At 42.6% G+C, this 25,892-nt stretch overlaps 2 protein-coding genes across 2 annotated transcripts; both read left to right on the top strand.

Moving 5' to 3' along the window:
• The first annotated feature begins 8,272 nt into the window (after positions 1-8,272).
• On the top strand, positions 8,273-18,936 carry cops8 (COP9 signalosome subunit 8). Its single transcript, XM_079357418.1, has 7 exons — positions 8,273-8,411; positions 8,975-9,045; positions 10,431-10,479; positions 11,540-11,672; positions 17,288-17,395; positions 17,480-17,542; positions 18,383-18,936. Exons 1-7 carry the CDS (start codon positions 8,340-8,342, stop codon positions 18,460-18,462), a joined length of 576 nt encoding a protein of 191 aa, XP_079213544.1. The 5' UTR covers positions 8,273-8,339; the 3' UTR covers positions 18,463-18,936.
• Positions 11,691-14,694, top strand: trim63b (tripartite motif containing 63b). The gene has a single exon (XM_079357417.1). The coding sequence runs from the start codon at positions 13,221-13,223 to the stop codon at positions 14,265-14,267; it is 1,047 nt and encodes a 348-aa protein (XP_079213543.1). The 5' UTR covers positions 11,691-13,220; the 3' UTR covers positions 14,268-14,694.
• Positions 18,937-25,892: the final 6,956 nt, after the last annotated feature.

The raw sequence follows: 25,892 nt of genomic DNA, 5'->3' as shown, positions 1-25,892 counted from the left end.
GTGACGCAGGGAGCAGAAAGCTGAGGGAAAAGAAGGAATGGTTAAACAGCACAACATGGCAAACAGACAAAAGGCTGCTGAACGACTCAAACTGAGCCAGACTGAGGGAAAATAAAAACAATTAGAACTCATTTTAAATGTTCTTAATTGGCATGAATGTAACAACAACAGTTTTGCCAATGAAAAACAAAGACGACTGACGCCAACTCTCTAAAAGTAATAAAGGAAGACTGGCTGAACCCCAAGTGCTGCACTCGTCTCTTTCCAACCACATAAACAGAATTTAAAGCAGATTATCCATAAAACATCAACTTAAACAGTATTGAAAGTAAAAGAAATGTAGTGTTGATTAGTAAGACTTGCTTTGGTATAGCTTTGTTTCTGTTTGGAGACAGGAAGTGTTATTTTAAGTCTCCCTTGATACGAAGCATCTTATGAAACAACCAGGAAACAGTTTTTTTTAGATGTCTAGTGTTAAAGCTAAAGCTTTCAAATTAATGAACAACAACCATGATAAAAATCTGTTCTGTAATGAAGCTCAACAGTGACATTTCCCCGTTCAAATTGTCCTTTTGACGTCAAGTTTCACAAAATCCGTACATAAAGAGTTTGACACATGGAACCAAGACAACCAGCTAACCTGATACTCATGACCGAAGCGTTTCATCAAGGACACTACCCTTCCCACAATCCATTGCGAATGATATTGTTGCTTCTTAAATGTATCTTTTTTAGTTTTTAGTGTTTGTAGTTTGGTTGTTGAATAATTAAATTGAGTGTGAGATCTACCTGTCAGAGCTTTCGGTGTGACCTCGGGACCGTCTGTAGTTCTTCTCCCTATCGTTGAAAACCAAGTTTTTCTTTAAACGAGGTTGATATCATACATCATGGCTAATAATCAATTCATCTATGGGAAAAATGAAAGATTACAAGGTTGAGCCCTAAAAGATTAGATTAAGTTGCATTATGGGTAATGTAGTAATTTGTCTTTGAAGCTCACGATCCATTCTGGGATATCAGTCCTCTGAAGTCTTTTTTATTTATAGAGTAAAATTCTCCCTTTAATGTTAAAGTAAAGCTCTGTGTTTATATGCAATATTAACCAATAAGGTCACCGGTTTGATCCCACAGTGATTAATATTTCCCGTCCTGCGAGTCTCCCTGAATGAGAGTGATGAGAGGAGATGTATTGAATGTTAAATAGCTGAGAGCTGAAGTAGGCCACATTCAACATACATTAACTAGACGCTGTGTTATTTATATTACAATAAATAATAAAACATCACATGAAAAGAATCTGTTGTTGGTTATACAAACACATGAAAACACTTGAAGTCACTCAAAGTCAAGGTGGAGCTCTTCAGCTAAATGAATACACAACATGGTTCAGGGTTTGTGTGCTCACAAGGTGGGCAACTTTGGTCACACCAAGGGCCACATTCAGTTAATGCTCACTGCCAGAGGGCCAAATTGTAGGATACAAAAAAACTATTACAGTGAATTGTCTGTCAAATGTAACTCAACATATATCAGGGATCAAATATTATTGTGGACATATTTCTGGTTTTCATGATTTCATGACAGATTAATTCATGTTTCCAATTAATTCACATGTAAAAAAGGACCTGAGGGCCACGTTGAGGGTTGATGGGGGCCGACCTTTGACCTAAAGGTTCAAAATTTCTTGCTTTTAAAAAATGCTTACTAGTTCACATACTTGCCTTTGTCCAATGTGTGTTACCGGAGGGTTCCTCTGGAGGGAGCACCACATAAATCAGACGGCTTAAAACAGCGAAGTCAAGATGATTTTGGCACGCATGTTTGTTGCTACGCACTGGCGTTGACACATCATAGCGCTGGTTGTTGTAAACGTTTCTTTAAAACTTTCCGCTGTTGTTCTAGCGGCTCTCTGGTGTCGCCGATGTTGACATATCCGGTCTCATCACCATACAGCTCCACACTGCTCCTGGTGGTTATTATATATTATATATGCACATGAAAAAGCTCTTGTTATTTGTTACTTGATGTGAATCAGCCGACGACAGGTAGGCAAGATCTCAACTCATGTTCAGTAACACTGCTTCTAGACTTGATTGATGTATTTTTTAAAGGCTTTGTGAGCTCAGACCCAGGGGGCAGACGGTCAGAACACTTCAGAGAGAGTTTAGATTCCTCTGCGTGTTTTTGTGTCTGTGCATCTCCCCTCCGTGCAGATTCTCATGTTTCTAGCACATTTAATCAGGAAACGCACGACCAGCCAACCGTGAGATCTAAACATTCTGCAAACAACGTGTGCGTCTGCTGCTTGTGTCCGTGCACTGGGAGGAAGTGAGACGATACAAACAGACACAGCAGTAATAACACTGATGCATCTTTAAGAATTCAAATAAAGCTGTACACAAATGTGGTCTCTCTGCTGTATTTCTCAGTGAATGCTCAGCTGTCAGTTTTCTGCATATTGATGAGGGAGAGTCTGTTTACATGAATCCAAGTATCTGTCACGACCCTTTAATTCACTCAACCTGGGAGAGGTTTTCGGCACCACAGTAGTTTATTTTTGACGAATGCATGAATGAATGCAAAGTGAAACATTCTTCTGGGTCCGTGCGAGAAGCAACAGGACGGCTATAAAGGATGTTGTCTTTTCACATGTTCATCTGAAATCGAGGCTGCATCTATCTGGGTAACGCTCTGATAAATGACTGGAAATAAATAAATACGACCTCTGTCCCCGACAGTAGAAGAGAAGAGGAAGAGTGTGTGGAGGCGTGTTTGTTCAGAGTAATCGTTGCTGGCTGATGACGGGCTGAGCAGGTGTAACAGGACGCTCAGCAGGGTGCTAAAGATGTGGGATGAAAGGGCTTTACAGATATATCAGCTCCCCACTGAGCGGGCCGGAGGCGTTTTAAAGGATAGAGGTCAGATCCACCAACCTGACCTTGGACACGTTCAGCTTTGTAACAACTTCAAAACGTGCCACTGTTGCTTTTGTCAGCAAATATTAAAAACACTAACATAAGGTATATGTAAAATTTTCTGACAAGTTTTTTCATGAACATTTTTTAAAATTAATTATAAATGGACTAAACACATGTTATATGTTTTTTACATTAACATTACATTGACTCAAATATTTCCAGCTGCTATCAAAGCCAGAGAAATCTGTAACTTTATAGCTGTAATTTAACGTGTCTTGTCGCGGTAGCAAGATGAGCCGCCATGACAGACACGACGTGTTTATCGTTGCCGTGGAAACATGGGATGTAAAGTCAAGGACCCCTGCATAATGAAGTGTGAGCTGAAAGCTGCCCTACTGTTGCTGTGTGTGCGGCTGTAATTAAAACGTCATGTAAATTATACTCTGGTACATCGTCAGTGAACATATGCTCATCCTCGGTTCGTCTTGATTACGGTCAACACGGAGTTTGTTTTCACGGGTGGTGAAATACTTAATTTTTAATAAGGCGAGTCTTTCTGAGGTACATCCTCAACAGCAAACACTCTGCACGGTTTAGGCCAATCTTGGGAACAATCCGCTCTCATCTGACGACAATAAAGCGTCACGGAGCCTTTGGGTGACACCAGCTGTTATCAGGAGAGCGTCAAAGGACAGCATGGTTTCTTTTCCCTTTCCTTCTTTGAGTTCACACAGATTAAAAGTGTGAAGGAAAGAACTGTAAATAGTTCAGATTTGTAGCATGCGCCTGTAGATGTGTTGATCTCAACACACAAAACCGCTGGAACATTTTCAAGGAGCAATTACATGCACAACAAACATTTTCCATTTTGGAGGCAGGAGCAAATCATTCACTCCACTCACACACACACACACACACACACACACACACAAACATGCAAAAGCTGTGAAAATATAAATATTGCATTTCCCTTATGGGAGATATATCTGAAAGATGTTGACGTGCACCCACCTACCATCTGTGAATTTCACCCCTTAGTAGCATGTAGAATGAAGATGAACTGCGACGTTCTTGGCGAGCGAACACAACAAACTGGAAGATCAGAGAGTTTTTAGGACTGTGCAAAGATGAAATGAGATAAGTGGTGTTCAGAATGTGATGGCTGCTGCAGCCGGTACTAAAGGAGAACGAAGAAACATCTTTCATCTTAAAGCTGACCTAAATAGTAGCCTCACGCCATGGCTGAGAGGCAGCGCTCGACTTTGTGGTTGAACACACGATTCAAGAAGTCGAGCATCTTCATTCTCCTTGCCCTGCTTCACACTGCATTCATTATTTCTGTGAAAACCACAGTTAGTCAATAGAAGTCAAGAGGAAGATTTTTTTTTTGTCTGCAGGAAAGAAAAAAAGAAAAAACGATAAAGAGGGGGATGAATCAGCTGGGAGACATGATGTGGATGAACTCTGGATGGAGGGATCCCCCAACTGATTCTTGCTGAGGGCCCCAAGAGACTCTTGAATCCCCACTGCAGGAGCCGAGCGAGCCTGGCCATGAACACACCAACAAGAGCACTTGGCGTTCCCCTGGATGCAAACAGAGAGCAGGACTTTGACGGTTAATTCGAAACTCCTTCCTATAACTTGTGAGCTACACAATAACTACCTGAAAAAGCAAGTTGCATACACAGAGAAAATAAGATTTCTCTGGACACATCAGGTGAGTCAGCGGCAGTCAGGGAACATAAAGTCGATAGATGTAATCTCATTTTCAGAAGGAAAGGACTGATGAATTGATTTGATGCATCTTAAAGTGTTAACACACCTATTCTCACCTCCAGAAGCCTCTCTGGCTGAATCCTCATTTTAGTCCACCGATGGAAACATTAATTTTTCAGACAGTCATAGGGACATTACCATCAGGCTAAAAGCTGCAAAGAGCTTGACATAAAGAGAGAGAATGAAAGGTTGGTCAAATATTCATAAAAACTTGATTACTTCCAAAGACTGAATAAAAACATCCACGTCATTGTTGGTTGTAAATAATATATTGATTAAAGTAGAAATAAAGTTAAAGGTTGATTTATAAAAGATTGACAAACAATAAAAGTACATTGACATTGTCTCCAAAGTCGTGAAGAGTTAACGAGTGTATGAGTATCACACAGAACAAAACCTTACTAACATCATAAGGTGCATTGTATTTCTGTCTCTCCTCCTCTCTTCTCCCCTTCCTCTCCTATTCCCTTCCCTTCTCTCCTCTCCTATCCCCTTCTCTCCTCTCCTCATCAAATGTTCAGGACCATAAGCGTATACTTGACAATAAGAATACCAAAGAATAAGCTTCAGGGTAAATCAATGCCAAAGTATAACAAACAAAACTAACTCACACCTCACACTAGGACATCCACACTACGAGACCCAATCACGCTTCGCCCCTCGACTCCAGTTTTAACCTGTGTGAGTTCTCCTGTCCGTTCTTCACCTTACCTCCTTAGTTAACCAAAAACAGGAGGAATCAAGGTTAATGTTACTGGTGATTCCCTTCTACATCACATAACATAAAACTACCTCAGATTGAAAGTTGACCAAAGGAAACATGGCTGGTTGAAAAGTTGGGAAGATGGTGTTCCCCCCTTCGCCGCAGCGAAGTTTTCATCCTGATCAGTCTAGTTGTTCAGGCTTTGAATTGACCATGACCTCGATGAGTGAGAAACTACACACAGAAAACAGTGAGGAAGACCTCTATGAGCCTATCACTGGCTGGAGCGGGAAATTAATATTGGCCAATCAGCTCCTTGGGTTGGTGCACCTCTTTACACAGGAGAAGACAGCACAGACACATCACACATATAACAGTCATAACACAGCTCGTCTCTTGGTTTGGTTAAATCAGCTTGACCTGATGCAGCCCACAAACGATTAACTGTTTGACCTGATTTCAACAAACTGAGGTCTCACATTGACTTCAACAGACCTTTAGTCAGGGTGAATGATTTATACAGCTGTGCAATGTTACTGATGAATGAGTTAAAGGGTTCAGAGGGGAACACGACGCAGTCAGATGAATCAATAAGTGTTTACACGGATACCAAATGTAATCCCTTCCAGTGGGAAAGTCTATTGATAACAGTCAATGGTAGCATTGAACAGGGCGCCGCTTCGGTCCGGCTAAATTGATGATTGATGGATTAGCAGTGAAAGTCTTCTTCATGTGTTCTGTCACGATGAAGATTTATATTCTGATCATTTACAGGAATGAGTCGGGCCAGAATTGTCATTAGAGGTGAAATAAAAGACCCAACTAAAAGATGTATTTAAATAAAAGGCGGACTCTGATACTATGGAGACACATCTGGATGAGCTCAAACAAATCTTCCTCTCAATTCTGCTTAAATCGTCAGCTGGCCGTCCAGCTGTGGTTGTTGTTTGAGTGCATCTGATTGAAGTGTTGGAGAAATCTACAAACAAACATTATGCAGCAGTTAGACAAGAGGCCTAATCAGAGGAGCAGGCCTCAAAATAACAGGGCAGAGCAGCTCAACAAGTGGACACTGAGTGCATTAAAGCCCCCCAGAGCTATACGAGGAAGAAGAGCAGTTAACCAGAGAAACAGCATGGTGAATATGACTGATCCTCTGATGCAACAGGAAGTAATAACTAAGGATGAGGAACATAAACAGGAAGTGAAAGGACATCACTCTTTAATCTTGCAAAGAGTATGTATGGTATTATTTTTAATCCCACAGAACAAGCAGAACAGAAATGTGCTGTCAGCTAGACCGTGCAGCTTTTAGCAGGTGACCATCCTGAATATTACTTCACTGAGGAAATCGTTTTAAAAGCCAGTGCACCGTCACATGGTGATGTCACATGATTGTTTCATAACCTCAATTCAGAGATTAAATATATCTTTGCTCCAACTTTTTTTTCCAGCACAGTGATTTGAATTTGATATTGCGAAGAGGAGGGTCAAAAGAACAAGGAACAGAAAGTCACACAAAGAGATCTTAAGAATGAAAAAGGCTTCGTTTCAGGTGTTCGCTCACCCAAGCATCTCATGAAGTTGGTGACATCAAACTTTGAAAAAAGAAATCTAAATGAGAACATAAAACGTAGAGCTGGGGGAAAAATTCATCCAGCAAAGAATCTGTTATTTTGTGTTGCGATATAATATCGTCTCATGGCCGCCAAATATCACTATTTTTATTATATCAATACATGTTACATGTTTTAATTGTTGAATGGGGTTGCACATTTCACATTGAACAAGTTGCTCATTAGTTTAACTGCTGACTCTGAATTGCCCGTCGGTGTGAACGTGAGTGTGGCTGGTTGTCTGTCTGTAAATGTCATCAGCGCTGTGATTGATTGGCAAACAGTCCAGGGAGTAAACCCCGCCCCTTGTCCAATGACAGCTGGGATTGGCTCTGGCCTCTTGTGACCCTGAATGGGAAAAGCGGTAAAGATGCTGAATGGATGGAAAGATCATACGAAAATGACTCTGGGGAATAATTCCACTTTTAATTTTATGTTTTATTTTTTTAACTACGTTAAAATTTAAATGATTCCCTTTAGATGATATGGAACAGCACATTGTTCTTACAGATGTGTTCATAACATATTCGATGAGATGTCTAAAATAAGGCTGTGACACGTTAAAAAGTAAAAAGAAAAGGTGCTGATTTTACAGTTTGAATTGGAGACATTTAGAGAAGTCTGTTTTGAAAACAGGCTCATTACAGTGTCCACTGAGAGTGAAGGGAAAGGATTTAGAGTTTGTCCTCAACAGCATCAAAGCAAGTGGAGAGATCAACAAGGATTAAAACAGAAATCCTCTGCCTAGGCGGGGAGAGAGGATCATTAGTGAATCTAAGGAGAAAGGCAATCTCAGTGTAACAGTGAGGAGTATACTCAGAGCACGCTCAACAAAGAGCTGCTGTTACATAAAGAATAAAGTCATCTCAGGTACATGTTGAACACGTCAGGAAAAGTTTTTTGGTTATAGATGCTTATCAGGATACTGTAACACATCTGTCCAATTTACAGCAGCACATGACATGCTGTAACATAAACAAATATTCAAAATCTTCATCTTCAATTTCAAAGTTTACAGTAGCTCAAGGTCTCTTGTTGTTAATTAGATTTTAATACATAACATTTGTTATGTATCCTGCCGTCTCCTCTTTTGTACAAATGTGCTGCTAATGTCAGAAAATCTCAAATAATGTTTGAGTTTGCAGGATAGATCTTTTATTTTGTAAGAGGCAGTAAACTCGTGTATTGTCAGGAAAGTGAAAAACCCTCGTCCGTGTTTTCATTCAGCAGAGGGCAGCAACATCACTCACGCGCTGTTAATCTACTGCAATTACACAGACGAAGAAGAAGAAGAAGTTGTTTCCGGTGCACCAGCTAGGCATTATCATGCCTACTGCTGTGATGATGGAGGAAAACTTTGATAAATTATTAGAGCAGTGTGAGGCTCAGGAGCTTGAGGTAAGCTCTGAACACTTCGGTGTTCATCATTTCGTTTCCTGTGTGATGTTTGAGTCTCTGAACGTTTCTGTCTGTGTTTGCTGTGCAGCTCATGATGAGTTAAAGCTAACGCTAAGACAGTTTCCTCTTCTCAAACGATCATGTAACGTTTAATCTAGAACTATTTATACTATATAGACACACTATATATCTATAAATCAATAACTTACTGAACTCTTAACTTTACCCGTTTTATTCTAACAACACGTACATTAATATTTTCTCTCACTTGTGTTATGTGTTTCCTTAAAACTAAAGACTTTAAATGCATTATTATGTTATAATATAAGTCATAACTTTATGTGTGGTGTCAGGAAATGTTTATCAGTTGATTTACATTAATTTATTTGTTGTTAAGAGAGAAGGAAGAAATGCTAAGACGTTAGCAGAAGCTAACAACAACAACAACACTGTAAAGGGCTTGTTAAAACTTCCGGTGTGAGAGTCCTAAATATATGATCCTAATGTTTGTGATGACTCTGTGAAGTCTGTTGGGTGTTTACTTGTTTATTTCTCTCCATCAGGCTCCAGGAGGCGTCGCCACCCCTCAGGTCTACGCTCAGCTGCTCTCTCTTTATTTACTTCATAATGACATGTGAGTGTTTGACACCTTCAATCCAGGTCACAATATTCACCAGACACGAGACACAGTTTATCTGTTGTTTGTTTAAAAACTCATGTTTATTCTTTTCATTCACTAAGTTAGTAACTCATATTTATTTACCTGCAGTTAATACAAGTCCACACACATGTAGTTTTTTCTTCAATGCACATCTTTGCACAATATCTTGAAAGTTTTGTAAAACTACACTTTTATTTTTATCCTTTGTTTTGTATATATTATTTCAATCTTCCTGCAGTTAGTTTACACTGTGGTTTCAGAGACAATGGTTTTTTTTTTCATTCTTCTGTATGTCCAGCACATGTTGAAAAACTGACCATAAAGATGACTTTGACTTATCCGCATGCTAATAATGAAATCAGACTCATCAATGGTTACTCATCAGTCCCTGTCAGGGTACAAATGTAGTTCTGGGCTGAAGGGTTTATGTTCTTTCTGAAGGTCCAGGGACTTCTGATAAAAGGACAGGCAGCCCCTGCAGAGCTGAATTTAAGGGCTGAAACGTAAATGGTTGAACAGATTAACTGAACAACGCAATCAACAGACACATGACCACAGGAAACGATCATATGTGGCTTTTCTGACATGTTACAGAGCAACTTATTACACCTTATCACGCACTTCGCTGCCTTCTTTTCACTTGGTTCGTCTTTGAGTTATAAGCAAAGAGCTCATGTTAAGCTTCACTCCATGTCTCCAGGATGTGATGCAGGTAAATCAAGCCATAGTAGACTGTTCCATATATTTGAGGATTGTCCTCAGTTCTGGTCAGGGGTTGTCTTCCTTGTCTCACTCTCTCCCCTCCGGACAGACTCTGGACCCCTCTACGCTCCCGTCACACGCTCAGACAGGTGGTCCAGATGTCGGCACACGCAAAAAAGATTCTCAAAGACTGCCAGACACCGACTTCACCGTGCTTCCAAACTGGTTGCATTAACTGGTTTTGGTTTTCCAGAGGGAGAATTTGCTTACTAACAGTTTAAAATGTAAACATGTAAGCGATGAATCTCCGGGTCTTTTCTTTATAAACATTTGGACTCATCTTCATCGTGCATTTTTACATTGATTGCCTTGTTTAGTTTTCTTTGTTTGAATATTTTCTTTGTGGACAGCTTGGATTTAGACACTGTGGTCAGAGAATTTTTTTTATTTGTACCCGTCCTCGCTCGCTCTAAATATGTGTGAGCGGAGCTGTTTGAGATCCTCGGGTTGACTTATTGGTTTAGATTAGGTTTTTAGGTTGACACTCATTAAAATACGTTGACACCAATAATCTAGAGAAGCAAAGACACACATTACCATCAGTGTAACACGTTCCTCTCTGAGACTGCTCTGACTTCTGTATTTGAATCCAACAGGAATAATGGCAGATATCTCTGGAAGAGGATTCCCCAAGCGATCAAATCTGTAAGTATGAGGATGTAGAAACACATTACTGAGGAAGTACTGCTGACTGAAGTTTGACTCTGGGTGTCCTGATTGTGCTGCGTCGTTGTGTTTGTTTAGTCTGAACTTGTAAAACATGTTTCACATCATGTGTCAGAGTTGGTGTGAGTAGGTTTTAGTTGGTTAACAAACAAACGTCATTTGTACTGATGAATCTGTGGATCCTTCAAAAAAAACAAATAAGAGCATCAGTGATGAGACTGGGATCTTTATGAGACCAGGTACGTGTTCGATACAGCGAGTCACAGCACACACACAGTTTACTGTATTGAGGGCAGTCTGAGTGTTGCAGCAAAACAGAAATCAAAAAAGAATCCAGTAGTAACATACATGCACATTTGGAAAATAGTGCCAGTAGATATATACATGACGGGGTGAATGCAACAGGACAGTAATGAAATGATGTGCAGTGAATGGCAGGTTAAAGTGGCGTGTGTTCAGAGACAGTGAGTTATATAAACAACAGTTTGACAGTTACAAAGTATAATAATGTAATATAGTGCAATAAATACAATGCTCAGTTATATACATGATATTTGTTAACGTTTGACAAACTAAGACTCAAATCAAAAGAGAGTTTCATTTAACTTTTTTAAACAATTCTTCATGTTCTGGACAAAAATCAGCCAAGAGACAGAAGAGACACCTTTTTGTCCACAGGGGGCGCTAAAGACACATAAACGAAAGTTTCACACAGGAACTCTAAAAACAGTTTTTGACTTATCCTCATTGATTCTAATCATAAACTGTCTTCAGTCCCACAATGCATCAGTCTTTACCTGCTGGGGGTAACACGAGTGCTTTGTCTTCTCATCACGGCTCACTTTATGAATCGAAGAATGATCTTTCTTGGTCAGACGCTCAACTCAAAGTTAAACATGACCGATCCACAAAACAATACTGTAATGCTCATGATTTGTTATTGGGGTTGTTTGGGTGTGACTGCTCTCAGCAGGAGCATGAAAAACAGATTCAGCATGAGGAGAGTCTTTGAAACATTTCACCCCCTTGTCGTTTGAAGGCAAATCCTGAATTAGGAGCTATTTGGGCAGTCGGCCAACGCATATGGCAGCGGGACTTTCCAGGGATCTACACGGCCATCGCAGCCTTCCAGTGGACGGAGAACATCCTTCCTGTCATGGAAGCGCTTCAAGGTAATGACAAAACAAAGAAGGATAGCAAGGCTGGTTTGACCTCTGACACGTCACCTGACCTGTAAGGAAGCTTTCAGTCTCTGAAACAACTTGTGAATACTCAGACTCATCTCGTCACCATGCAGCGACATTAAAACACTCTGAAGTGAAATAAACAAAAGAGTCAGTCAGCAGGGGGCGCCAGCTCATCACAGCTGCAGCTGGGATGCACCCCTGTGACCAAGCTCAATATTTAAAACAGCAGGAAGATTAAGAGTTGAATATTAGCCTTTTCCACTGGTAAGCTATGTTGGTGTCATGGAGGCCAGTCTGTGGTGTCACAACACTCTGAGTGACACAAACTGAGGTGCTCTCCCACCATGAAGCCTGATATCCACACAGCTTTCTCCCCTCTGTTGCATGTTTTTTTTCTCGAGGAACATGCTCAGATGAAATGATTGTCCTCGTGTCCAGCTGTCGGTGAACGTACCATGTGATCTTGTGCAACAGTTTAAGAATAGCTCCCCCCTCATGTTTACCGTACTTTGTGTTGATGTGCTAAAGATGCTGACGACATCATGTCATAAGACACTTGGCTCACCGCTGATTGTTGGAAAAGGTAAATAACGAGTGTTCAGGATAAAAACAGGGAAACATCAGACTCATTTCAGAGGTTTAAATAAAACAAATGACTAAAAAAACAAAACAATTTTCTTATAATCAGGTGAATTGGTTTTCCATATATCCACTCTTCATTGACTAGGTTATGATGTTGCTAATGAGGAGTCTCAAACGCTCGTATGAAATAAATATCAGGCTTTAAATGACATGAATAAATATTCAAATGTTCATTACACATGATCCGTGTCGCACTACTTTGACCTGCAGACAAACTTCAAGAGGCACGAATAAAGAAACAAATCTAAAAAAATCAAATCGTCACATTTGTAAAGAAAAATTTAAAAAACTAAACTTCATGTAATCAATGATTCCAAATCATTTTCATTTGTTTATTATCATTGGTTGATGGAGTTTTGAAACTGTCAAAAGATCAAATGAAGTGTTTTTTGGAGTAAATAGAAGAGATGATATAAGAAGCAAACTGGATACACAACAACAAGCTCAAAGAGAACAAATCCTCACGAGCACACGGGTGTCTCTGGATGTTGACATTGACTTGTTTACAAATTGGACTGAGTTTCCTATCCGAGTCTGTCACATGGGTCCTGGTTGACTCTGCTCCAACTCCACCTGTGTCTCTGTTCGAGAGGACGCCATGCCCACTGGGACACGAGACACATGTTGTCCCTGGTTGGAGGGGGCCATTTCTGTGAAAACATCCCAAGGAAGCAAGCGGGCAGGAATGTGTGCTCTGGTTGGTGGACAGGATCAGATGTCACCAACTGTGAAGAGCTGCTATAAAGGGCCGAGCTGCTAGCCGTCACCCAGAATAGATATCAGCAGCACACACTGAGGGCGAGGTTGGAGAGTCTGCCCGCCATTTTAGTGACCGACAGAGAAACGCTCTTCATTTTACCTTGTGAATCGGAACGCTTAAGCTTTTCCATTATGGACATCCAGAGAACAGGATCTATGGTTCGTCCCCCGAGCCCCATGGATAGCCTGGAGAAGCAGCTGAGCTGCCCCATCTGCCTGGACATGTTCACCAAGCCGGTGGTCATCCTGCCCTGCCAGCACAACCTGTGTCGCAGTTGTGCCAGCGACCTGTACGACTCACGAAATCCATACCGCTTCTCCGGAGGAGTCTTCCGCTGTCCCACCTGCCGCTTTGAGGTCGTGCTTGACCGCCACGGTGTACACGGGCTCCAACGCAACCTGCTGGTAGAAAACATCATCGACATCTATAAGCAGCAGCAGGAAGGTAACAACAGCGGAAGCACGGAACCGACCCTAAAGCCGAAAGAATCCAAAGAGCCGATGTGCCAGGAACACGAGGATGAGAAGATCAACATCTATTGCATGACCTGCCAGGTTCCCACCTGCTCCTTGTGCAAAGTGTTCGGTCAGCACAAAGACTGTGAAGTGGCTCCAATACCAAGTGTTTATCAGGCCCAGAAAGGGGAACTGAGTAATGCTATTGACACCTTGGTCGCCAGCAATAGCCGCCTGCAGTCCCTGCTCAATCAGATGGAAGATTCCTGCCGTGCAGTGATGGAGAACGCTCAACGTGCTAAGCAAGGGCTCGGCGAACGCTTCGACCTGCTTTACGCCGTGCTGGAAGAGCGCAAGACCATTCTGCTGGAGCAGATCGGGAAAGAGCAGGATGAAAAGGTGGCGGCTCTGCGGGCGCTGGCTCAGCGTTACGGCGAACGGCTGCAGGTCAGTTCAGAGCTCACGGACACGGCCGTGAGGGCGTTGGAGCAGGGCGGCGCTGCCGAGTTTCTGTTAGCCTCCAAGGGCCTCATCACGCAGACCAAGGACGCGTCCAAGCACGCTCTGGGCGAGGAGAGGCCAGAGCCAGGCTTCGAGAAGATGGACCACTTCACTTTGTCTACAGAGCATGTGGAAACAGTCCTGGCGAAAATGGACTTTGGAGCAGTCGATACTGATGAATTTGAGGATGCGGAGGACGATGAGGAGGAGGAGGAGGAATGATGAAATCCAACTGGTTATGGACTCTTAGGAAATATTAAAATGTGCTTTTGAAGGTTGCGTGTTGGACAGAGACTCTGTTAAATGTTAAAACGATGAAAAAGGTTAAGGTGGATTGAAGCTTGAATAGCTTGGCCTTACTTTCAGTGCAATATTTCATGTTAATGTTGTACCTTTTCTTAATGTCTTTTTATACTTTTGTACTTAAAGTCGTTGAAATGAAAAAACGAGATGTTGATATGAGTGTAAACGCAGGATATTGGATGATTGCTAGCACGACATTATCCTCATAGTGAGCTCATGGAAGCAGTCATTTGTCTTTTTTCTCACTTTGTTTTAGTTTGAATTGAATCTGTGATCAGCTGATCTGCCTGTAATCACCAAATCTGTCTTTGAAGAAATGTGGAATAAAGCTGCATGAAGTCAAGAATCCATTTCTTTTTTTTTTGCTGAATTAAAATTTAAAGTCTAAGGGAGCAAACAAAGGACTGAAACAGGACATCCCAGCATGTTTTAGGCCTTACAGAGTGGGCTGCTGCTGCTCTTACTTGGCAATAGGCTGCATGTAAAAATAAAAGCCCTTGCCTTGTCCTGTCTGCTTTGCCTTAGCCGGTGAAGAGTGGGGGCTATTTTTAAGAGGTGAGAGGGTGCGAAGTGATAGCCGCCCTGGAATAGACAGTGAGGGAAGGACAGGCCAGGTCCTGTTTCTCCTCCATAAAAACTCCTCCCACACACGGATGCCTTGCTCAGCAGCTCCAGCTAACTAAGACGGGCCGGTCCAGCTGCCACACGAGTCATCTACACGGTCAAAAGGCCAAAGTAAAAATACATGTCTGCCTGGGGACTGGGTTACAAAAAGCCCCTTGAGATGACCTGCTTGGCTGTGTTTAAAACATATGTTCTGAGTCCTCATTTTCTTATTTACAGCCGCTCAGAAGCAAACAAGGTTTTCAAACACAAACGAGGAGCCTTTATGAACGGTGTTGGTGTGAATGAAAAGGGCGGCATGGTAGTTTGAAACTCACGCTGGTATCAGCATTTTTATAGTAATCCAACAGATTTCTCAGCTGGCGTCCATTAGACTGCCTTTAGTGCAGTGTGTCCACTAACTCCAAGGGATTGTTTTGTTTTGGTCAGTGGCGGGCTCAGATTGTGATTAAAACCCTCTGATTGGATGTCTTCAGACATGTTACTTTAAGTTTTAAGTCCAAACGTTTAATAAGATGCACCTGTTGACACCGCTCTGATCCGACCCATCAAACAAACAATGCTTCAACCGTTCTGACCGTTTCTTACTAATTCACTGAAACACAAACGTGCCAACAATACAAGCTATCAGAGTAACTCACAAAGCACCTTTCGAATCTAAAGACAGCATGATGCACAGTCAAACTTGGGGTTCAGTGCCTTGCCCAATGACACATTGGATCTGCAGGAGCCGGGGATCGAACCCCCGACTCTACCAGCTGAGCACTACAAGAGTTAATTTGCAGGATGTTGAGAGAAACAGAATCAAATCCTGAGGGCGTCATCTGCAGAAACGAGCACGATGCACGATGCAGCGTCTCTGGACATTTCTGCCTCCGTCATCACGGCTCTGTTTGCAGCTGCAGCCTGAGGACATCGACTGGAGCAGTTTTCAAACCTCTTTATACTCATTAGTCATTTGGGTCCAAAAATAGGTTCAACAAAGTTTCCCCAGTTTTAAAAATAGTGGACAGAGGAGATTTGTATACCAAGTAGAGAGAAAGAAAGCAGCTCAGTGACTTTCCCTCTGTCATGTATTATAAGTTATAAGAAGTCATTCTCTCTAAATACACAATCCAAATCGTCACTACTTGACCTTCTAGTTTGGAATAAATGACCATCAGAGCAGTTCATACCTAATCTTTTCCTTGACCTACTTTTCCAAATGAATATTCTCAGACCTTCCACCACTCAGTTAGTTTTTTTTATAGAGGAACAATAATGAGGAGACGTTGAAGTGTGCTGGAGAGCAGAATGAGAACGCTCTCCTGACAAATCTCTGGCCTTCCCCCTCACAGCTGTCTTTTCTCATCCCCGCCCCCCCCGACTTGTTATTGTTACTGCTGCTAGCTGCTGCAACAGACCGGAGGCTGACTGTTGGTACACATAAACTGTTGCTAGGCTATAAACCACCAAAGAGACATTTAGGTGATAGCTTCTGGAGCAGACACACGCCGGGTGCATTTGGCTCCGTGCTGTGGTGAGGCGCCGTCACTCTGAACGCTATCTCCAGTAAGTCCAGCAGCATGTCAAGTCCAGCCTGATAAACAGGACAGGAATGTTGAAAGCCTGAGTCGTGCCTGCTGATGAAGACTTCAGTTTGTTGGACGAGCACAGCACATATCCGCGCTTCATTTAACGGGATCGGTTTTTAAGGGTTCTCGATTATGGGAAATCTTAATTCCTCTTTTTCTCTCAGTCAAATCAGACAAGATGCAGCGTTTAAAGTCAAACAGAGCCAGATGATGGCTACAATTAAAACAAAGACAAACTGTTCAGGATAGCTCAACGTGTGTTTACAAGGTGTGTCTGAGTTTTAAAGTTTCTGCTTCTTCTGAAAATGAGATGAAGGTTTGACCCCAACACTGATTTACCAGAACCACCTTAGAATGTGCCAGAACAGGCCGCCAGTATTAGAGCGTGTGCAACCTTCATGTCGGGAGGCTACGGTCTCCCAAGCAGACCGGGAGGGAGGGAGGGAGGGAGGGTCTGTCTGTCTGTCTGTCTGTCTGTCTGTCTGTCTGTCTGTCTGTCTGTCTGTCTGTCTGTCTGTCTGTCTCACACACACACGCACACACACAGATGGAGAGGCTTTTTGAAACAGGCTCTGGATCTGTTTCTCTGTCCAATGACAGACCTTGTTTACATTGAACGGGACTCTTCAGCACCATGTGACCCTCTCACGTGTCTGCTGCTCTAACTGGAAGCAGAGCCATGTTTTAACATGCAGGTCCTGTGTAGACAGCCATCTGATGTGGTTCATGCATCCTTCACAGAAAGCACGCGGCAGAGAGCGTACAGCCTGGTGGCCCAGGCCTACACCTCCATCACAGCAGAAGACTTTGCAGCCTTCGTGGGCTACTCAGTGGAGGAAGCAGTGAAGGGTAAGATGGAGAAAACTTAAGCAGAAGAAAAGGTAACGTGGCCGCTGTGATCTGAATCTCTCCCTCCTCTGTGTTTGTGTGAAGGTGTGGTGAGCCAGGGCTGGCAGGCAGACCCTGCCACCAGGATGGTGATGCCCAAAAAACCAGGTAGGTGGCAGTGTTGCTCTTTTTATTTGTCCCATAGCCAGACATTTTTCTCCTCATGAGTAATCCTACACCCACCTCTCTGCTGCTTGTCCTCCGAGCTTTTATTAGAGCCATAAAAAAAGGTTAAGAGCAGAGTGTAAGTGGTCGGTTTGTTTCAAATGGAAGACAGGTGAGGTTTTTCCTTTCCTTAAAATCTCTCCATCCTTCATTTGCTAAATCCCTCTTTGTTTAATGTCTCCAAAGGTCCCTCATCAATTCCCTTTCCCCCCTCTTTGCTCCACTCTTAAATCTTTAGTCTTTTGTCATATCGTTGATCTCAAGCCTGGAGACTCGTAGATTGATCCGTGTTGTTGGAGGTAGTAGGAGGTTGTGGCCTGTCTTGTCTGTGGTCATTGGACGTTACCTCTGAAGCATCTGGTGCACACATGGCCTGCACACATCGTGCACTCACTCACTGTTAATCCTCACATGCCTGCTGTTTCTCCCTCCTCCACACCGTCACCAGGATTTCAAAGTGCCTGGCAATTTTGGTTGTGGAGTGGATCTCATACAGGAAATCATTCTGCTTGGAATGAATGTGAAGTGTTGTAATGGTCTCCAGGCTGAATGTCTCACAGTCACGGGGGGGAGGTCACCGCAGGTAGCGTTGTCTTGGGGGGGGGGGGGGGGGGGGCTTAGATGTGGACGACGTGGTTAAATTGAAACCTGCTGAGTCTCTCTTGAGTTAGCACACGTGGGCTGCAGCCACTCAGATGTAAAAAGAAGATGGATGGTCTCTGGCACAATAAGGAATCCCCCTCTGACTCAACTTCTCCTCTCTCTCTCTCTCTCTCTCTGCAGATCCTCCCCCTGTCTCATTGGTTCCAAATGAGCAGCAGTTGGCTAGACTCACTGACTACGTGGCTTTCCTCGAGAACTGATAACCCGCTACAACCACTGCCGCCCGTTGTTTTTTTTTTGAGTGCTTGGTACCACCTCCTTCCTCCCTGATAGAGACGGACCAGACACGCCCCATCGTCTTGCATGAATGCTGCAAGCTCTTCTCCGAGACCTGCCAATTTATGTCCATCCACTCACATAGACACATGAGTATAGAGTTGGTCATGTTTCAAAGTGGTATCATTTTCTTTCTGGCTGTTTATTTTCTCAAAGCGAAGCCCCTGGATGTTTAGTTCCTGACACAAATGACTTTCCCATCACTGTACCTCTGATTTCAAAGCTAACAAGCTCTCCCTTCACAATAACGACACACATGCTAATATGCACATTGTGTCCAGATCCTCCCTTTGCAGGTAACTCAAGTCTTGGTGAGCATGTAACACCGTGTGGGTTGACGTCTCCAGACCTCATGTTTTGTTGTTTTGACTGGTGAATAAATATTTTGCTGTTTCTTATGAAGTATTCATTTTTTCCTTTTTAACTCACCAGATTAGTTTCAGGCCTTCGGAGCAGGCCGGCTTCACGTTTTATTTCCACTTTGCCTCAAGGGCTACACATGTTGCGATTTCTCTCAAGCTTGTCTTTTTCTGCAGCCTTAACAATTCACAGACACGGTGAGGGGCAACATGTGTTTCAGGAATCTGTAAACTTCGCCTGCGTTGTTTGATAGGACAGTGGACAGAGTAGAACATTGGTAGAGAGAGAGAGAGAGAGAGAGAGAGCTGTGAAGGCAGCAACAAGTCTGACTTGAACCCTGGCCGCCCGCTTGGAATACTTTAGCTATCGTACATGGGGCGCAACCTGTTCAAAGTGACATTAACAATTATTGTAAGAAGTTCTGTTAACCTGAAATAAAGCCAACAGTGAGCTCTCTCTGGTTTCTTCAGAGTCAAAGGGAGTATGATGTAAGGTGTGGCTCAGGTTTTTAAAAAGACTCTGTGCGTTTATCTGCTTCCTTTAATTATCATCCTGGTTTATAACAGATATAAGACACACCTTGATAACAGTCCCAGCTGCTAAAGCTACAGAGTGTATTCAAGTCTTGTGCTCCTCGCCAGCATGTCTCCCGTTCTGCTTTCGACCAAAATGTTAAACTTCAAAACTGTAATCCACAAACCAGCAGCTGACGTCACAGCGGCTGCATCCACTTCATGTTTACAGATTATGATTTAACCACAGTGAACAGTCATGTTTATCTCATAACCAACGGCGTCACTTGTCAACGGGCAAGGCAGGCAAACCCTCCTCCGGGCCCCCGGGCCAGTCAGGGGCCCCGAGGCCTGACCAACTTTAAACCACAGCAGTGGCTTAAAATGAGCAAACTTTGCAACAACAGTTGGAAATCATCGTGCATCATTTCTGACCGCAGCAAAACAGAAAGCCAAACAACACGAGGGAGAAAAGCACTAAAAATGTAGAAAATATAAAAACTAAGAACCATAAACACACCAGGATTTAACTTAAACATTCCAACTAGTCAAACATGAGAACTGAGACGTGTGTAAGTCATGTTTCACTGAATGTAAAGATGTTTTGCTGGAACAGAAAACAATGACAGTCGTAAGTGAGCAGTATTAATGTAGAGAAAAAACCTATGATTCATATTAAAGTGCAATAGTGAGAATAGACAAGTTATCAGCTAAAACTGTTGAAGACAATGATAATGAGTAAACATGTCTGCCTTCCCACACATTAAAAAGCTGCTTCAGTCTGAGCAGCCATGATGGAGGTTTCGTTTAATAAAGATTTCTGGCTGCCACATGTTCATCGACGCTGCTAAATTAAACCCTGGCTCTGACTTCTGCCCCTCCCTTTGGTTGGTCTGCATCCTGTTTTGATGAACAGTGTAAAGCGTACACTGCTCATCGACTTTGACGTTATTTTATCAATAGATTATTTTCTCCACATACAAGAGGAAGTGGTGGACCGTTTCTATGTGATTCCGTGTGAAACAAGTACAATCAGGGACATTCTTTGAATGTTTGTGGGACCAGGAAATCATTCATTTGCTGTCTCGGTAATTTTGTTTGGAAAATGTCTGGAGGAACTGTAAACCTGGAAATAGACATTATGATTACATTTGATGTGCTGATTTGTTTCGCTGGCCGGCCTTGTCGAGTTTACGTTAGTAACCAGACCTCATCAATCTGAATGTACTGTAAAGCTCTTCTCTGTGTGTGTGTTAGATATGTTGGTATTAATACAACGTTACTCATCTCACTCACTTAAATTATCCTCTTCCATATACGGGAAGGCTACAGTATGAGTTTGTGTATTTGCTCTTTTCACATGTTGGCACACACACACACACACACACACACACACACACACACACACACACACACACACACACACACACACACACACACACACACACACACACACACACACACACACACACACACACACACACACACACACACACACACACACACACACACACACACACACACACACACACACACACTCACACTCCAGGCATGTGTTGAACCAGCGTTGACTCCACGACTGCAGCGCGTGCCAGAGTCAGTCAGCACAAGTGTGAGCGTGCAGGAGAAGGTAACCGACCCCGGTCCCCTTCATGTGTTCCTGCTGACCTCGAGTCAGTCTCAAAGGTAGACTGCTAAATATACACACACACACACACACACACACACACACACACACAGATGACTGATGAAATGCTGAGCTGAGGTTGCAGAGCTTGAGGTAGGTCAGTGTAAAAATACTCGTAACTGTAGCTGTGTCTCTTTGTCACCACTTTAAAGGACAGGTGTCATGACTTGCTGTATTCCAAATAGAGAAACTTTAAATTGTGATGAAAGAAAGACGAACATGATACATGAAACTGATATGAGACATAATCGGCCCTGGATACAGTCTACGGCCTTCCATAATTAGTATCAGCTGATTTGGGATCTTGATTCTGTTGTTCACATGGCCGGTTAGCTCAGTTGGTTAGAGCGTGGTGCTAATAACGCCAAGGTCGCGGGTTCAATCCCCGTACTGGCCAATGTCTATCTTGCATGCAATAATTTGGTATTGTTAATTATACTCCAGGTCTCCCATTACTCTGCACAAGCATCAGCTTCGTAAGAAAGAGAGGGGGCTGGGGGTGTCTTTAGATGGTGAGTGCATGTATTTGTGTGAAAGGTGATAGTTGGAGGAGGCGTCACCAGCCGCAGCTCTGACTGCAGGCTGCATGGTGGAAGAGAGGATTTAATCATTGTTCATATTTAATGTTTACATTTGTACAAAGAGAGCACGGTCTACCAAAGTTAAATTCCTTGTGTATTAAATATACCTGGCCAATAAAACTGAGTCTGATTATTTGATATTCAACAGCTGCAGTTAATCTGTATCAGACTAGTCATTCTTTAAACAAAAAAAACAACTATATTGTATATCTGGGGGGGAATCATTCCTCATGACTCTTCGGGCAAATATGGAGTGTTAAATATTTCAATGATCAACTAAATACTTGAAGTATAGAGTGTTAATGTCAGTATAATTGTTAGTGTAAGGTGTGCATGAGGGGGAATGTAGTGTGTATGTTGTAAAGTATACAGCGTGCCTGCAAAGAAAAGAGCAAACATAAGGACACCTCTAACAACAGGCACCATGTCAAAAGCAGCAGAGACACACAGGACAACAGGTCCTGGACTCTACAGCCTGGGAGCTGCAGGCTCAGGAGTTCCCAGGAGGCACCATTCAACGCCCTAATTTATCATGGCACAAAAACAAACATGCAGTATGTGACAGCAGGGGGCGCCACACCTTGAAACTCAACAAATGCAGCAGTTGTCTTTATCTTTGTGTCTCCTTTAAAGGTGGAGTCAGAGGTGTAGGTCACACTCTGTTTGTCAGCTGCCTGTCCAACAGCAGACCAACACTGCGCTCGCGGGTCAAAGGAAGCACAACGTTGACCCTCGTTTTGGAACTTTATCCGCTTTGAATTCACTGATTTTAGTCTGTCATAATCCCTAACCTCACCTGCCCGCTGTCAACCAAAACCAAAACATGAAATCTAGTCAGAGGACAGGATCCCTGCAGACAGTCACCACCTCTATGCAAATGTAAAAGCATTCAGGGCCGCTGGAAGTTATTTTGAACAGGGGGTGCTGTGAACAGCTTTTGTTCTTTTTTGGACAAAAAACCTATGAGCCTATTTAGAACACATTTATAATATATAATATTAATATTAATATTATAATAATAATATTAATATATAATATATATACATTTAAATGTAAAAAAAACCAGATTAAAATTCACCACGTCATTGTCTTACACTCTTCAGTGAACACAGCTAGGGCCACACACACACACACACACACACACACACACAGGCACACATCAGTTCTCAGAGGAATATGTAACACTTTAACAATAAAATAGGCATTAAACCGAGTCACTGCACCTACTATGTCACACACGACTCTATTCGCTCCAAAATCCTTTTACGCACAGCACGAAGAAATAATCTCAGACAATCTAAGCACCTCATTGAATAGCTCTCCACATTCATTACACAAACACGCACAAAACAACCTTTTTACGCAAACCACAAAGAAACACTCTCCGACTATTTACACGTTATTAAACAGTTCTCCAAATCCATTACGCACAGGACACATGATCAAAATCACACTCTCACTTCCCACCACCTTGCAAAAATACAATAGTGTGGCGTTAAACTGCATAGATATGAAGGTGCACGGCGGCACCATGAGCTTACTTTGAGCTGCAGACACGTTGCCCTGGTTACAGGTGTCCAAAACTCAAGGTGCGCTCTGGTGTCTTGGAGAGCTAATGAGGGAACACACGTCCAGGGAGTTCATGATGTCTTAGTGGGCATGCATCAGTTAAAGGTTTGTGAGTCGTTTCTGGATCGTGGTGCTGCGTACCCATGCCTTCAAAAGACTCAAGGCTGAGAACGTGCGCTCAGAGGAGGCCACAGAGACGTGAAGGCACCAGACGTAACTCAATCAATGTTTCTGTCTCTGAAAACATGGCTCTTGATTGTTGCTGGAGCTTACTCCAACATGATGCTACATCTTGAACTGTGACACTTGTAGGCCAGGCATGGAGCGAGCGGGGAACCGCTTTACTTCACTCAGCGTCTGTCTGCAACCACGAGCCTGCCTGACGTTGACCACGTAACTTCCGTGAACTTGAGTTCATTATGCCTATAAATAATTAAATCAAAATCAAGAAATACATGTAATAGCCTACGTGTGTCAAAATCTTTTCCCACAAGATTCATAACGAATGTATAAATTGTGCAAAAATATTTTTAATGCATTTTAAAAAAATCTTCACCTCGCCACTTGGGCACCCCACTTCCCGTGGCCATGTAAGCGTTGATTGATTGACATTAGTTTTGTCTGTGTTGTAATTTTTAGGAAAAAGCCACCGACTATCTTTAAGCCCTGTTGTGTAGCTTTGTGTGCCTCCTCCATGTACATACTAAATCAGTGTTAACAGTGACGTTTCTCTGCCCTTTAAAACCCTTTCAGACCATTAATATTAAGTATCTTTATGCTTGGGGGCAACCATCTCACTTTAACAGCTTCATATAATGCTTCAAATATGTGGAGGCGATCTTGTGGACCAGCTGTGGGAACACTTTGTGATCACTTTGAAGTGAGGACACAAGGTCACTGTTCTTTCAAAAAAGGCTGGAGGCCTGTAATTCAACCTGAGTGTTAAGATCCTGAGACACTCCCAGCAGTAGTGTCGGTCGAAGTTTGCGATTATACCAGGATAGCAACTCTATTTTTTATTTATCACTTTTTTGGCGCCAAAAAACAGAATGTCCATGTTGTCCTTCAACACAACTGCTGGTTAATAAAGTGCAGCCGTCGTCAGCACTTTGCCTTTGTGTGCTCTTTCACATGGTCACACAACTGGCCTGCACATTTCAGAAAGCTCTGTCACTCATGTTTCCCCTCCAACCTGCTGCCTTTGAAGCTGCTGAGATCACTGTTTCCTTTTATTTGTACAATCTTCCTTTTTCTGTTTGCAGTGAGCCTCCAGATTGGTTTCATATTGCCGAAACAATGAACATGAACTCAGAAGAAAAAGAACAGCAGAAGACTGGAGCGACTGTAATGAAGACCTGATCGGTCTGCCTTTTGGTTTTTCTTTATAGAGGACCTGAGCCAGCGGCCAAACATCCTTCAAACAAAAAGCTCTCACAGGTGAGGTCAGTCCATATCTGATGGAGACTTGATGTTTCTGAGGACTTCATGAGTGGTATACAAAGTCCTGCAAGCATCTTCAGAGTCATGCCAGCCGCCCTCAGAACTACCTGGTTAGCTTACTCTGAAGTTTACAACGGGTGAATCAGGGACAGGGTGAATCAAGCTACCTCCATTTTGTCTGTTTTGTCAAGTTTTTTTCCTCATAATTACACAGGCCCGGTAAAATGTGTTCCTGTGACCTGTAAACAGTCGCAGTATTCAAACTGCTGTTTCAACTTGCGATATTTATGTCCCTGCAGTTTCAGCTTTTATCTGAATGAGGCATAATTGGTTTGTTTGCTCAACACACAATCATAAAGAAGGCAAATTAAATATTTAAAACAAATTACAGGAACCTGTAAATGGTTTGTTGGAAACAGACAACGTATCCAAGACCAGAAAAATCCTGAATATCTGAGATCACATGAAAGAGCAGAAATGATCAGATAAAAAAAAATGTTTAAAAACACTTTTTGACAGCAGATCATTTTAGGTTTTTTCCTTTCTAAACAAAAATGTCATTCAGCGACTGATTAAAAAGTTGTCATGTGATTTTGGAACTGAAGAAGTATTTCTTTTTAGGATTTTCACATATCTTAAAAGCATATCTGGTGAGATTTGTCTGAATCAGGAGAAGACAGTCTCTCCAGGAGAAGCTGCAGCTAACACCTGACAGAGACTCAGACAGGAAGGGAGGTTACTTAAGAAAAAGAAGCCGGACCAGTAGGGGGCAGTGTTCACTTAAAGTTGACTGTGAAGAGGGCGTCATGACAGCTCACTTTTATCAGACACCAGAATGCATCATGACATTTTTACAAAGCTTCATCAAGACTAACAATATTTGGAAGGAGGAGAAAAGTAGATTTCCTTATTCTCCACTTTTTTCCATCTGCTCCAGCTTGCGTGGGTTGTTGTTTGAATTTGAATTTAACAGCAGTAAAAAAAATTAAAAAAAAAGCTGCCTCGCATCCACAGAGAAAATGTTTCCATGTGGGACAATGAGTCATGAGCATGAGACCAAGAGAGGAGTCCAAGAGGATGTGGGAGTCTGAACAGAGGACGGTGATCATGAGAAAAAGAGAGAGAAGAGTGGGATCAGAAAGAGGAGGAGGTGGGGAAGAGACGGTGCGAGGGGCGAGGAGGAGAGAGGAGGAGCCGGAGCGTGA

The sequence above is a fragment of the Symphodus melops genome (assembly GCF_947650265.1).
Source record: "Symphodus melops genome assembly, chromosome: 12".
NCBI classification, from domain to species: domain Eukaryota; kingdom Metazoa; phylum Chordata; class Actinopteri; order Labriformes; family Labridae; genus Symphodus; species Symphodus melops.
The sequence above is the reverse complement of the archived record's forward strand: the minus strand, read 5'-3'. Positions and strand labels throughout refer to the sequence as shown.

Coding starts and splice junctions, on each gene's coding strand:
- cops8 (XM_079357418.1), top strand. CDS start 8,340: ATGCCTACTGCTGTGATGATGGAGGAAAACTTTGATAAATTATTAGAG. Junction 8,412..8,974: donor GTGAGGCTCAGGAGCTTGAG/GTAAGCTCTGAA, acceptor TCTCTCCATCAG/GCTCCAGGAGGCGTCGCCAC. Junction 17,396..17,479: donor AGTGGAGGAAGCAGTGAAGG/GTAAGATGGAGA, acceptor GTTTGTGTGAAG/GTGTGGTGAGCCAGGGCTGG.
- trim63b (XM_079357417.1), top strand. CDS start 13,221: ATGGACATCCAGAGAACAGGATCTATGGTTCGTCCCCCGAGCCCCATG.